Source organism: Sinohyriopsis cumingii, unplaced genomic scaffold (genome assembly GCF_028554795.1).
Source record: "Sinohyriopsis cumingii isolate HCF-2022 unplaced genomic scaffold, ASM2855479v2 utg001176l, whole genome shotgun sequence".
In the NCBI taxonomy this organism is placed as follows: Eukaryota; Metazoa; Mollusca; class Bivalvia; order Unionida; family Unionidae; genus Sinohyriopsis; species Sinohyriopsis cumingii.
Window position 1 is genome coordinate 669534 of NW_028315968.1, and position 12967 is coordinate 682500.

General features: G+C 35.8%; 1 protein-coding gene across 1 annotated transcript in view; it reads right to left on the reverse strand.

Moving 5' to 3' along the window:
- Window positions 1–341: 341 nt before the first annotated feature.
- Window positions 342–12967, reverse strand: part of LOC149772753 (60S ribosome subunit biogenesis protein NIP7 homolog) — a 30958-nt gene continuing 18332 nt past the window's right edge. The window contains exons 3-5 of the mRNA XM_089947321.1: window positions 11347–11485; window positions 3492–3632; window positions 342–1564 (exon numbers count right to left, since the gene is read on the reverse strand). Of these exons, the coding sequence (XP_089803447.1) occupies window positions 1445–1564; window positions 3492–3632; window positions 11347–11485 (400 nt within the window). The 3' untranslated portion in view covers window positions 342–1444. The remainder of the gene's footprint in view (window positions 1565–3491; window positions 3633–11346; window positions 11486–12967) is intronic.

Sequence of the window (12967 nt, forward strand, 5' to 3'; positions counted from 1 at the left end):
TAGATGTGATGAATGAACTGATGGGCAGACACAAGACCTAATTCACACAATATTCCTTTTACACATTCAATCAAGGTTACATGAATGGACGTAACAGCCATACTTGCTTAGAAAGTTGAGTCTAAATGCAAACAACACAGACCCTGATCTGCCACTGAACAAAAGTTAAGATCAGTCTCTTTCTAAATTTTTCGACTGATTACTACCAATTTCATGCATAAACCCAGATCTGACAAAACATCATGTGATTGCAGAGCCAAGTCTGTGCAGTCTGCAGTTTGACTTGACTCTCATTAAGAAGTAAATGCATCACTTCAATAGCAATTAATAAAAACAATTGATAATAATTTACAAATTTATTTTTCAACACTATTATTCATTATCTGACATCATTCATATCACCGTGTTGTCATATCTTTGTTACATTACTAGTGAATATCATATCCCCATGACAACTGATTTCTAAATAGGTAAATACACATCAACAGAGTTTAAACAATGCTTGGAAACTGATTGAAAAACAGGTGCTTTTTTCATACAATAAACAAAATCTTAACATATTCTTTCATTTGTGTTTGGTTCAAATGAAATGTATCAAACCTGCTAAATAAACTTAATTTCTTAGACTAACAAAAGATAATTTATTCAACATTTTAAAAACATTTCATATCAAGTTGGCAATCATGAAAGATCATGTATAAAATAATATAACATTTCCATGATGAGTTGATACAATACGTAAGAATGATGACAAGTTAGCAAATGTTCAGTTTTTACATGGACAGACAGGAAAGGTGATTATTATATTATAGGGCTCCCACATCTTGGTGCAGGGCCCTGATGAGAAACAGCAAGAAAATTTTTATCTATGAAAGCTGTCAATGTTCTTTAAGTCTCTAATCTTCAATCATATGTAAGTTCTGCAGTGCACTGTTCTAATATCAAATTTCCATTCTTTCTTTCCATATTTATGTTATCAACATTTCATTTCACATTATTATGTCTGGAGTTAGCATCCAACTGGTGTAATAATCTGAAAAGTTATTTTTAAATTACAAGCTGCATGTTTGGTTAAATTGTTGTACTACACAGTCGTTACTGTCATAGCTTCTTCTTTAACAAGAATTCTGTATGAAGAATCCCGACTGTAGAAAACAACGTATAATTCATGTCAAGCATACTTTAAATTGTCAATACAAACCAGCTATCCTGATCACTGAAAGAACTAAGTTTAAAAGCCGTACTGTTTCTTAAATGCAGTAGAATGCTATTACATGAGATTCCTCCAATGAAGAATGCCACCACTTTGCTGGCTTTCCAGTTTCAACAAATTGATTCATTACTTCATCCAATGAAGAATGCCGCTACTTTGCTGGCTTTCCAGTTTCAATAAAATTGATTCATTACTTCATAAATATGTACTTCTGTTATTCAATAGTCTATTTTATAAAAGTGTCTCTTCACTGCGAATAAATTCCCCGATGTCAGCTTGATGGAAAGCAACTATAGTCATGGGATCAGTATGTCGGCACTCCTGTGTTGACTTGGCAGCAACCCCAAAACCCTATATAAATATTGAATATAAACAAATATAAGAATATAAGAAAATCACAAGACATCCTTTCCAAAGTAACAATTAATTCCTCTGTATTAGGAAAGTGAAATTATGTTACAGTTATTTAAAGGTATTAGGAAGTGACGAAAACAAAGAAATGTTTGGATGCATAAGTATTTTCCTTTGCAAGAATTAAAAAAATTCATTGACATGTACCCTGCCCTTCTTAAAGAATACAATGTTGCACTGATAACGAAACTCCAACAGTAATGGACCATAATGTATTAGGAAATAAATTCTTGCATAATGCTGCCAATCAAAGTCATGCAGGAGTTAAAAATTATATAGAAGAGCAAGAAATCTGCTTGATATCATGTGATTAAATAAAGTTTACTCTATGGGTGGTAAAAAAACATTTGAAGGAGAAAAAAAATGGGCCAGAACTTTTACCATTATTGATATTGTATCTTTATATTATTCTCATGGGAAATATGGTAGCTGAAAATAATACTTATCAATATAAAGTTGCATATCAAATTAATTTAATATTCAACAGTTACATGTAAAGTTAAAATATGCAAACCAGTCTAGGGGAACAAACAAAATCCTCTACAAGAGGATGTTAAAAGCTGGGAGTGGATCTCATTAAGATTACATAAATACCAAATTTTGGCTGAAACTGAACAATACTTGGTAATGTTGTACTCTTGATACCAAAGTTTAGGAAAAAGAGCAACCAGGGGCCTTAACTCCACTAAATGATGCAGCTGAACTTATGAAATGAAACTCAGTCTCATCAATAAAATTCTGCATGCTAAAGTTTGATCAAATTGTAACTATTCCTAATGAAGTTGTGCTGAAGAAATATACACTGGAATGGGTGATCAGGGGGCCTTAATTCCTCTAAATAAAGATGTGGAAAGATGGAAATCAAGCCCATTTAACTCAGTAACCCCTGGCGCTGTGTTTATGCATCAGGAGGTAGTAGCCTACTGCCAAGCTCCGTAGCATTAAGGTCATATAAGATACATTAAAGTGGGTGGTATTATAGAAAGGTAGACAGATGTAGCTCTACAATGATACCAAATAATCTGGACATTCTATTTGCACTACAAAATACAGAGGGAAAAAACTAATTTTTTGGACCCAATTTTTTCCCACCCAAACTTTGCCTACTAACCTAAGTCAAGTGAGTTCTGATTTAGTGGCAAGTCCAATACCCACTAACCTAAGACAAGTGAGTTCTGATTTAGTGGCAAGCTCAGTACCCACTAACCTAAGTCAAGTGAGTTCTGATTTAGTGGCAAGTCCAGTACCCACTAATCGAAGTCAAGTGAATTCTGATTTAATGGCAAGTCCAGGACTTGTTGTGGCTGATTTTCAAACAACACTGAGTGATCTTGTAAGTTTATTTATCTATTTTTGACATATATATAAAAGGTGATATGTATCTATGTAAAATCATATATTCCTGATCTGTGATGATCTGATCACTTGTAATTAGTCTAGAAGAAAATGAAGAATGAACAATACTGGTACAGGTCTTGATTATATTTCCAGGTTAGACACAAGTTAGTTGTTCATTACATATTTTCTGTGCCTCACCTCCTTCCCAAAATGTTAAGCAGTTAAATAACTGCCACTTTTCTGTTTTTGAATAAACACATGAGCAAATCAAGCCTAATTCAAGGGATGTTAAGCAGTTGGTAATTTTGTAGAATTTAACTCATCACAAATTTGTACTAAATAGTGGCATTTTGTTTGGAGTAAATTACACCAGAGAATATAACTTTTTATTTATATATACTGTTCTATAAAAAAAAAAAATCACAACAAATTTACTCCTTGAAGATTTTCTCCATTTTTGAGCTATGAGGCCAGGACTACCAAATAATATTAAGGAACAATGTAAAGTATACAATGTTAAGATACCAACCAGAGGCAGATCATGCATGCTGTAGACTATGACACCTTGGTACTGGGGTGTATTCTCTGTGATCCTTCCTAACCCAGACTTCATTATGTGATGACCATACAAAAACTGCTGCTCTGCACTTGATTTTACCCAGACTTTAAACTGGAATTAAAATAACACACTGGAGTCAATCCATGTATACTGAAATACGCATCCAGACTTTAAACTGGAATTAAAGTAACACACTGGGGTCAATCCATGTATTCTGAAATACACATCCAGACTTTAAGCTGGAATTAAAGTAACACACTGGGGTCAATCCATGTATTCTGAAATATACATCCAGACTTTAAGCTGGAATTAAAGTAACACACTGCGGTTAATCCATGTATTCTGAAATACACATCCAGACTTTAAACTGGAATGAAAGTAACACAATGGGATCAATCTACACAAGCTGAAATACTGATCCAGAATATATATATATGCAGTATGTACACAGACACATACACAATATATATCTATTGTTAAATTTTTGTAAAGGTATAAAGTGTAAGCAATAATAGTAATAATAATAACAAGCAGATCAAAGGTATTTTAACTGACTAACAAATGCTTTTCGGAAACAATATGTTTGATGATTTCACAAAAAACTTGACTAGAATAAATGTTTTGCCATCATACCCCCCTTCAGCCTATTCATCCCATCACCAAGAGAGTGATTCAAGGGTAACAATGTCTAACACAGCCTAGTCATTAATACCATCAAGACAGTGATACAAGGGTCACAATAACAAATACAGCCTATTCATCCCTACCATCAAGACAGTGATTCAAGGGTCACAATAACAAATACAGCCTAGTCATTAATACCATCAAGCCAGTGATTCTGGGGTCATAATGTCTGATACAGCCTAGTCATCCCTACCATCAAGACAGAGTTTCAAGTGTCACAATATCACATACAGCCTATTCATCTCTACGATCAAGACAGTGATACAAGTGTCACAATATCAAATACAGCATATTCATCCCTACCATCAAGACAGTGATTCAAGGGTCACAATAACAAATACAACCTATTCATTAATACCATCAAGACAGTGATTCTGGGGTCATAATGTCTGATACAGCCTAGTCATACCTACCATCAAGACAGAGTTTCAAGTGTCACAATATCAAATACAGCCTATTCATCTCTACCATCAAGACAGTGATACAAGTGTCACAATATCAAATACAGCCTATTCATCCCTACCATCAAGACAGTGATTCAAGGGTCACAATAACAAATACAACCTATTCATTAATACCATCAAGACAGTGATTCTGGGGTCATAATGTCTGATACAGCCTAGTCATCCCTACCATCAAGACAGAGTTTCAAGTGTCACAATGTCAAATACAGCCTATTCATCTCTACCATCAAGACAGTGATACAAGGGTCACAATAACAAATACAGCCTAGTCATTAATACCATCAAGCCAGTGATTCTGGGGTCATAATGTCTGATACAGCCTAGTCATCCCTACCATCAAGACAGAGTTTCAAGTGTCACAATATCACATACAGCCTATTCATCTCTACGATCAAGACAGTGATACAAGTGTCACAATATCAAATACAGCCTATTCATCCCTACCATCAAGACAGTGATTCAAGGGTCACAATAACAAATACAACCTATTCATTAATACCATCAAGACAGTGATTCTGGGGTCATAATGTCTGATACAGCCTAGTCATACCTACCATCAAGACAGAGTTTCAAGTGTCACAATATCAAATACAGCCTATTCATCTCTACCATCAAGACAGTGATACAAGTGTCACAATATCAAATACAGCCTATTCATCCCTACCATCAAGACAGAGTTTCAAGTGTCACAATGTCAAATACAGCCTATTCATCTCTACCATCAAGACAGTGATACAAGGGTCACAATAACAAATACAGCCTATTCATCTCTACCATCAAGACAGTGATACAAGGGTCACAATAACAAATACAGCCTAGTCATCCCTACCATCAAGACAGTGATTCAAGGATCACAATATCAAATACAGCCTATTCATCCCTACCATCAAGACAGTGATACAAGTGTCACAATAACAAATACAGCCTATTCATTAATACCATCAAGACAGTGATACAAGGATCACAATATCAAATACAGTCTATTCATCCCTACCATCAAGACAGTGATACAAGTGTCACAATAACAAATACAGCCTATTCATCCCTACCATCAAGACAGTGATTCAAGGGTCACAATATCAAATACAGCCTATTCATTAATGCCATTAAGACAGTGATTCAAGGGCCACAATAACAAATACAGCCTATTCATCCCTACCATCACGACAGTGATTCAAGGGTCACATTATCAAATACAGCCTAATCATTAATACCATCAAGACAGTGATACAAGGGTCACAATATCAAATACAGCCTATTCATCAATACCATCAAGACAGTGATTCAAGGATCACAATATCAAATACAGCCTATTCATCCCTACCATCAAGACAGTGATACAAGGGTCACAATATCAAATACAGCCTATTCATTAATACCATCAAGACAGTGATTCTGGGGTCTGAATGTCTTATACAGCCTATTCATCCCTACCATCAAGATAATACTGTCAATATCAGCAAGGCACTTTTTGTGTGCCTTGGTCAGTTTTTTTTTTTTTGTACACAAAGCAAATAACCCACTGGATCCAATATAATATAGTCTAAGCTGAGATATCATCCTTTACCTCTTCTCAATGTAAACCTATGGAATTTCCTGGATGATTTGTGAACTGGAATATGGTGGTACACATTTGGAGGTACAATCTTAATGTTAAATGTCACTCATGAAAGGCACAGAGAACCAGACTCCTCATCTTTATTTTGAACCGTGATAACTGAATGACAAGATTGAGGAAGCTTAGATCTATCATTGACTGAAGTGCACAGAGAACCAGCCTCATCATCTTCATTCTGAACATAGGTAAGTGAATGATAAGATTGAGTTAGCACTGATCTATGAATGGCATAGTGCACTGAGAACCTGTCACAGCATCATTTCTAAACACTTGTGCCTGAATGAAAAGACTTATGACTGGCTGATGCATTTTTTGGAACCACAAACAGCCTAGGTTAAAATCCTGGTAAATTTATATTTTGAATATTAACTACCACCCATTTCTGTCAATCTACTGCTGAAGGCTATTAGTTTTCAACAGGTCTCTTTGGTGACAGAAATCCTTGGCAATGTAGGAACAGTGCTAAGTATGATCATGCACCATACAAGATGATTTGTAAGACCCTTGGATTGTTATGCCCCCTGCAGGATTTGTAAAAAGACTGGTGTGGTCATGATGTCCTTTTTTTGCTGGATGGCAGTTTACAGAGAGATCAAATGGAACAGAAGAGATCTGCTTTTGTCAACAGTGGCTTTAGTCCGAGGAAAGGATTCATTGGACTGTTACCCCCTTTGGCATGGTCATGTTGGTTCGTTCTGTTTTTTTGTGGTCTATATACTGGAACACCACTTCACATGTTCAAAACATGAGATTGGAAGGAATTTCATCGTATCAGAATTTTTGCATTAAAGGGTTTTATGGAATACGGTATCTCACCAGTAAATGAGACAGGACCTTTAGCACAAGATATTTTCTCTTGCAAATGAGTTCTCTGAAACATTGTATCGCACCTGAAAATGATCAGACTGGAGTTTTATCACATGAAATTATCTTTGAAATGGAAGTTTAGTAGATCAGATTCAAAGGGCCCCATGGACAAGTCTCACATACAAATGATGATATAAATTTTATTACAACAGTTCTCCAAGTAAAAGAGCTACATGGAACACAGTGTCTCGCATGCAGATGGTGAGACCACAAATTTATCACATCAACTTCTCTGTATTAAAGGGTTCTGTAGAACACTGGATCTCACCTGTCTGTGGTTTTGTGATGACAACAATATCAGCAAAGGTTGCACTCTAGAGCCAAGCTAAATATTCACATTAGTCTGATAAATATCAACAAATAAAGCTGAAAACAATAAAATACAGAAATACAGTGATAATGCATACATTTTCTGATAAAGTATCTATCCAGCTATTTGATAAGTTTGTGGAAGCTGTTGCTGTTGTTGTTGTGGGGTTTAACACCATTTTTCAGCACACGATAGGCTATGCATGGTGGCCAGCATTAATGGTGGAGGAAAAACCCCGGAAAACTCTGGAGAGAACCACCGACCCACGAGAAGCTACTGGCATTCTGAAATGACTTTCCATTTTTTGTTTTAATTCAAGTTTTTCAAAATATATTGGCCAAATTGGACTTCAGATTAGCACATTTAGGTCAGACTGACATCAAAACAAAACATTTTGGTGTTAACCGCATGCTGATTATTTTGGTGTAAATCCCATGCTGATTATGACAATTTATCCAAAATTAGTAATAGCAAAATTTTTATGAGATGGCCAGAGTTGCCTGAACATTTTCAGTTAGTAAAAACCCTATTTTGATAAGACCATAGAGTCCGGATTTGTAGTGATATCAAGGATTTTGAGATGGCCATAGTGTCTGAATTTGTAGTGATACCAAGGATTTTGAGATGGCCATAGTGTCTGGATTTGTAGTGATAACAAGGATTTTGAGATGGCCATAGTGTCTGGATTTGTAGTGATATAAAGGATGTTGAGATGGCCATAGTGTCTGGATTTGTAGTGACATCAAAGATTTTGAGATGGCCATAGTGGATGTGCAAGTGGCACCTCTTTTATTTTGTACTATCTGGACATCACGCTAGGTCATCAGGTGAAAGTCCTATGGCAATATTACTTCTCATTCAGAAATTGGAGCAATAACATCATATTAGCAGCATTTTTATTTTGACCAAATAAACATTACAAAAAGTCATTTAGAGAAAATCCCACACTGAAGCGATTATTCATTCAGGAGTAACGATAAGATTTTTAAGATGGACACTGTAGTGATATTGGATATCAGTTCAGTACCATTTTCATTTAGGACCAATCATAAAAATCTTCTGGTGAAAATCTCATATCAATATAACTGTGCTGGCCATACTAGATGTCAGATTGGTTCAAGATGGTTGTGTGATTGCCATACTAGACATCAGATTGGTTCAAGATGGTTGCTGTGGTTGCCATACTAGATGTCAGATTGGTTCAAGATGGTTGCTGTGATTGCCATACTAGATGTCAGCTTGGTTCAAGATGGTTGCATGATTGCCATACTAGACGTCAGATTGGTTCAAGATGGTTGCTGTGGTTGCCATACTAGATGTCAGATTGGTTCAAGATGGTTGCGTGATTGCCATATTAGACGTCAGATTGGTTCAACATGGTTGCTGTGACTGCCATACTAGATGTCAGATTGGTTCAAGATGGTTGCTGTGATAGCCATACTAGATGTCAGATTGGTTCAAGATGGTTGCTGTGGTTGCCATATTAGATGTCAGATTGGTTCAAGATGGTTGCTGTGACTGCCATACTAGATGTCAGATTGGTTCAAGATGGTTGCTGTGTTTGCCATACTAGATGTCAGACTGGTTCAAGATGGTTGCTGTGGTTGCCATACTAGATGTCAGATTGGTTCAAGATGGTTGCTGTGGTTGCCATACTAGATGTCAGATTGGTTCAAGATGGTTGCTGTGATGGCCATACTAGATGTCAGATTGGTTCAAGATGGTTGCGTGATTGCCATACTAGACGTCAGATTGGTTCAAGATGGTTGCTGTGGTTGCCATACTAGATGTCAGATTGGTTCAAGATGGTTGCTGTGACTGCCATACTAGATGTCAGATTGGTTCAAGATGGTTGCTGTGATGGCCATACAAGATGTCAGATTGGGACATCTTTTAGTGAAAACCCCATGCTGAATGATCATCAGCTTAAGAGAAATAGCAAGAATATTTTCAAAATTGCCACTGTGGTAACCATATTGGATGTCAAATCTGCACCATTTTTATTTAAGACCAACTAGACATCATAAAAAGTTGTCTTGTGAAAACCTCATACAGCTCTCTCTCTCTCTCAATAAGTTGTTTACAACATATTCCAACAGTACCAACTCCAGTATAAGAAGTGCAAATTACCTCTGAAAAAATAAGGGGATCCCATCTGGCTTAGAGATAAAAAATGAGAAGATGGGGTGGGTGAAGATTCCTTAATGGTAAAATACTCATTTTATGATCACAATGGGAATTATTGTCAATAAAATGCTTTTTCTATTGAAGTTGTTTGCTTTTCTGTATAATTACCTTTATTTTCATGATAACTAATGTCCACATGATTGTTAAAAACATTACTTCAAGAGGTTACCACATACAACACACGTACCAGTGTAAACATTGTGCATTACTAGGGACAACTGTCAATACTGAAACTCAAATTTTTAAAATTGTTCTATTAATAAACTACTGATGCCAGGATTTCATTGCCAGTAATAGCTACATTTCTTCTCATCCTTGAGCAAATCTCAGAGTGCCAATCAGGAAGTTTAAGTTCCCCATAATGTGTCTCCAGTACTCCTTTCGCTTGCTTCTTTTGATGATCATCACACTTGAGAATTAGTAGGAATAACCAGTCCTTATGTTAGATACTTTAACTGGACTACCGACATAATATTTATAAGTGTTTGACTTGTCCACCGAAATGATTCGATCTGACACACTACCGTCACTGCCAGCTCTTATGTCTGTATGCCCTGTAACTTTTTAAAATTCCGCCTCCTTTATCTGACTTGAAGCAAAGGACACAATTAATGGGACAATACAAAGCAGAGGCATTTTTAATTCATTGTAACACTACAACAAATACTTCCACAAAATGAATATCAAAACAAATGTACTCAGATTCTTGCAGAAATGCTTGCTAACAGTAGTAATACATCTTTCACTTTGAAATACAAGAGGAAATATCAAATTTGAGTAAACAGTAATAAAAAGATAGAACTAAAGCATGAATTTTACTTGACAAAACATATTCAAATTGTTATTTATTTCTAGAAGCAGGCATTACTGAAATTTCCAGGGATAATTTTTTTATATCTAATACTGTCATTGATAGTATAAGAATTTTTACATGTTAAGAAAATTTAACAAAATTCAAAATTTTGTATTAAAAGTTTTGAATTACATGATATTGCTTCAAATTTCCAGGCACTAACTGCCATTTTTGACAATAAAATGAGTGACAGATAAAAGTTTCATTTACCAGTTTTCCTTATGACTTTATAAGAGTTCAATGGAGGCCAAGTCTTTTTGTATTTAAAATATGGGATCCACACCTTACCCCACATTATAAGTGGGTTTGTGGGTTATCTTGGTACGAGCTATCACAAGAGCAGTAACACAATATTTTCAAGATGGCCATTATGGCAGCCATATCAGACATCCAAGAGCCACATTTTAATTTAAAACCAACTTGACAATGGCATAAAATGTGAACATAGTTTCATTGCAATCCTCTAGTACTTTGGGATGAGTAACGACAACAAATTTGTGCTAACAGATGGATACATGACAGACAACATACTATTCCATATGGTCTCCTGATCTATGACCAACAAAGCTAAAACTCACATTCCAGCCAAGTGTAAATCTTTTATCCAAGTTTGTTATGATGACATCAATATATGAACAATATTCTGTAGCTCATTCAGTCATGGAGTTTTAGGATGTGGCCAACCAATATGCATAAGAATCAGGTAACAAATTAATTTTAAAAAAAATCTTTTAAAAGTGTTAGTCACATATATAGACACAGCAACTGGGGACAAAATGGGCTCTACAACAGTATAAAAAAAAATCGACAAACAGCTTCAACTGTTTATTCTGATTATTTACCTTTGCATATGGAGCAAGGTAGTCTAGTGCTGTGATATGAAGTCTAAATTTTCCAGCCTTTGTGAATTTTCCAAAACATGTTCCCAGACTAATCAAATTTTCTCGAGATATATTTCCTGCTCTCTTCATAAGGTCTTCTCTGAAATGGATAAAAGATTTATAAACATTAATTTTAACACCCTCAGATTTTAGCTCTTTATAAGATTTCTTGTTTCAAGGCCTACTGGCGCATCAACAGGATAGTCACAACTGCAACCAAATTACTATTTTACTTCTGCACAATTTTCCACAACCATTATGCCCAAAGAGGGAAAACCATTTACTTTTAAAAATAACTGATATTTTTCATTTCCAGTGTTGAACCTGTGAGATAACTATAATTTGCCTGAAACTGGCAACATGACTACTTTTCCCAGAAATATAAACTACAGTCAATCCTGTCAATAGTGGCCATCCATGGGAAAGCAAAATTTCCCCAGTACAATATATTTATTTAATAACACTTACCAGATAAAACTACCTCACAAATCCAGCCCTCCCAGGTCAAATGTTTTAGCTATGAAAGCTAAATTTTCTGTCCAAATAGGCTACAGTTAAATATAGTTATCTCCCCTTGATGAGATTGCTTGGCAGCAAATCCTGTCAATACTTTATGTACTACTGGAGTGGAATGCATGGTCTCCAGAAAGATGTAATAGCGGTGAGACTGGGAGGGTGCATCTGTATTGAGATTGGGTAAGTGCTATTGAAGAAAGATATTTTATTTGAAATGTTTTTATCTTCTACAAATACATTACCCAATGATAATAGTTTACAAGAATACATAAGAGGTGTAGGAATTACATCTCTTTATCCTGTAGAGGTATCTGCAGTCCCCTAAAAGTTGTGAGGCTGCTTCTCAAATTACTCAGCTGGAGCACCAACTCCTTGTGCCATGATGAAGATTTAAACAAAAGTATTTTTTTTTCTCCACAAACCCGGTGAGAATCATTAGCATTAAACCATGTCTTTATGTTACTGCTGAACAACCTGCAAAGGCAACCTGCTGCAATGTGACAATAGGCACCCAGCCCCAGGTCTTGTAGAGCATTATGGGATGAATGTTCTCCAAGGCAGAAACTTTAGAAAGTTGAAAATATATCCTCCACTGGTTGATCTCATCATCATATACATATAAGTGAAAATCAAGGAATGAAGTGACCATTCTGTTTGTATTAGTTGATTCATTTAGGAATATGATGAACTTGTATAAAGATCTGTCATCAAAGAAATCACCTTAAAAAATCCCCAAAAATGAATGCAAAAGTCTAGAGATTTGATTCCCCCATGGAGTGAGTTGTCAGACTGAGAATGACCTTTCTATGAAGCTTCTTCTGTCACTAATGAAATGCCTTCAGTGTGGCTTTCATCTGATGGATCTCGCCTGTCCTCATTGGTTTCAGATGCACAGTCTCAGCTCAGCCAATGTGGATGTATGAGAAAGCTTGCCAGTAGCTTCCTGTTGGTTTGTGGTTCTTCCAGAGTTCCTTCTTCAAAAAATATACTGGCTGCCATGTACAGCCTACCATGTGCTGAAAAATGGCATTAAACTTACAGAAAATCCCTCCTGAACAGCGTTTAA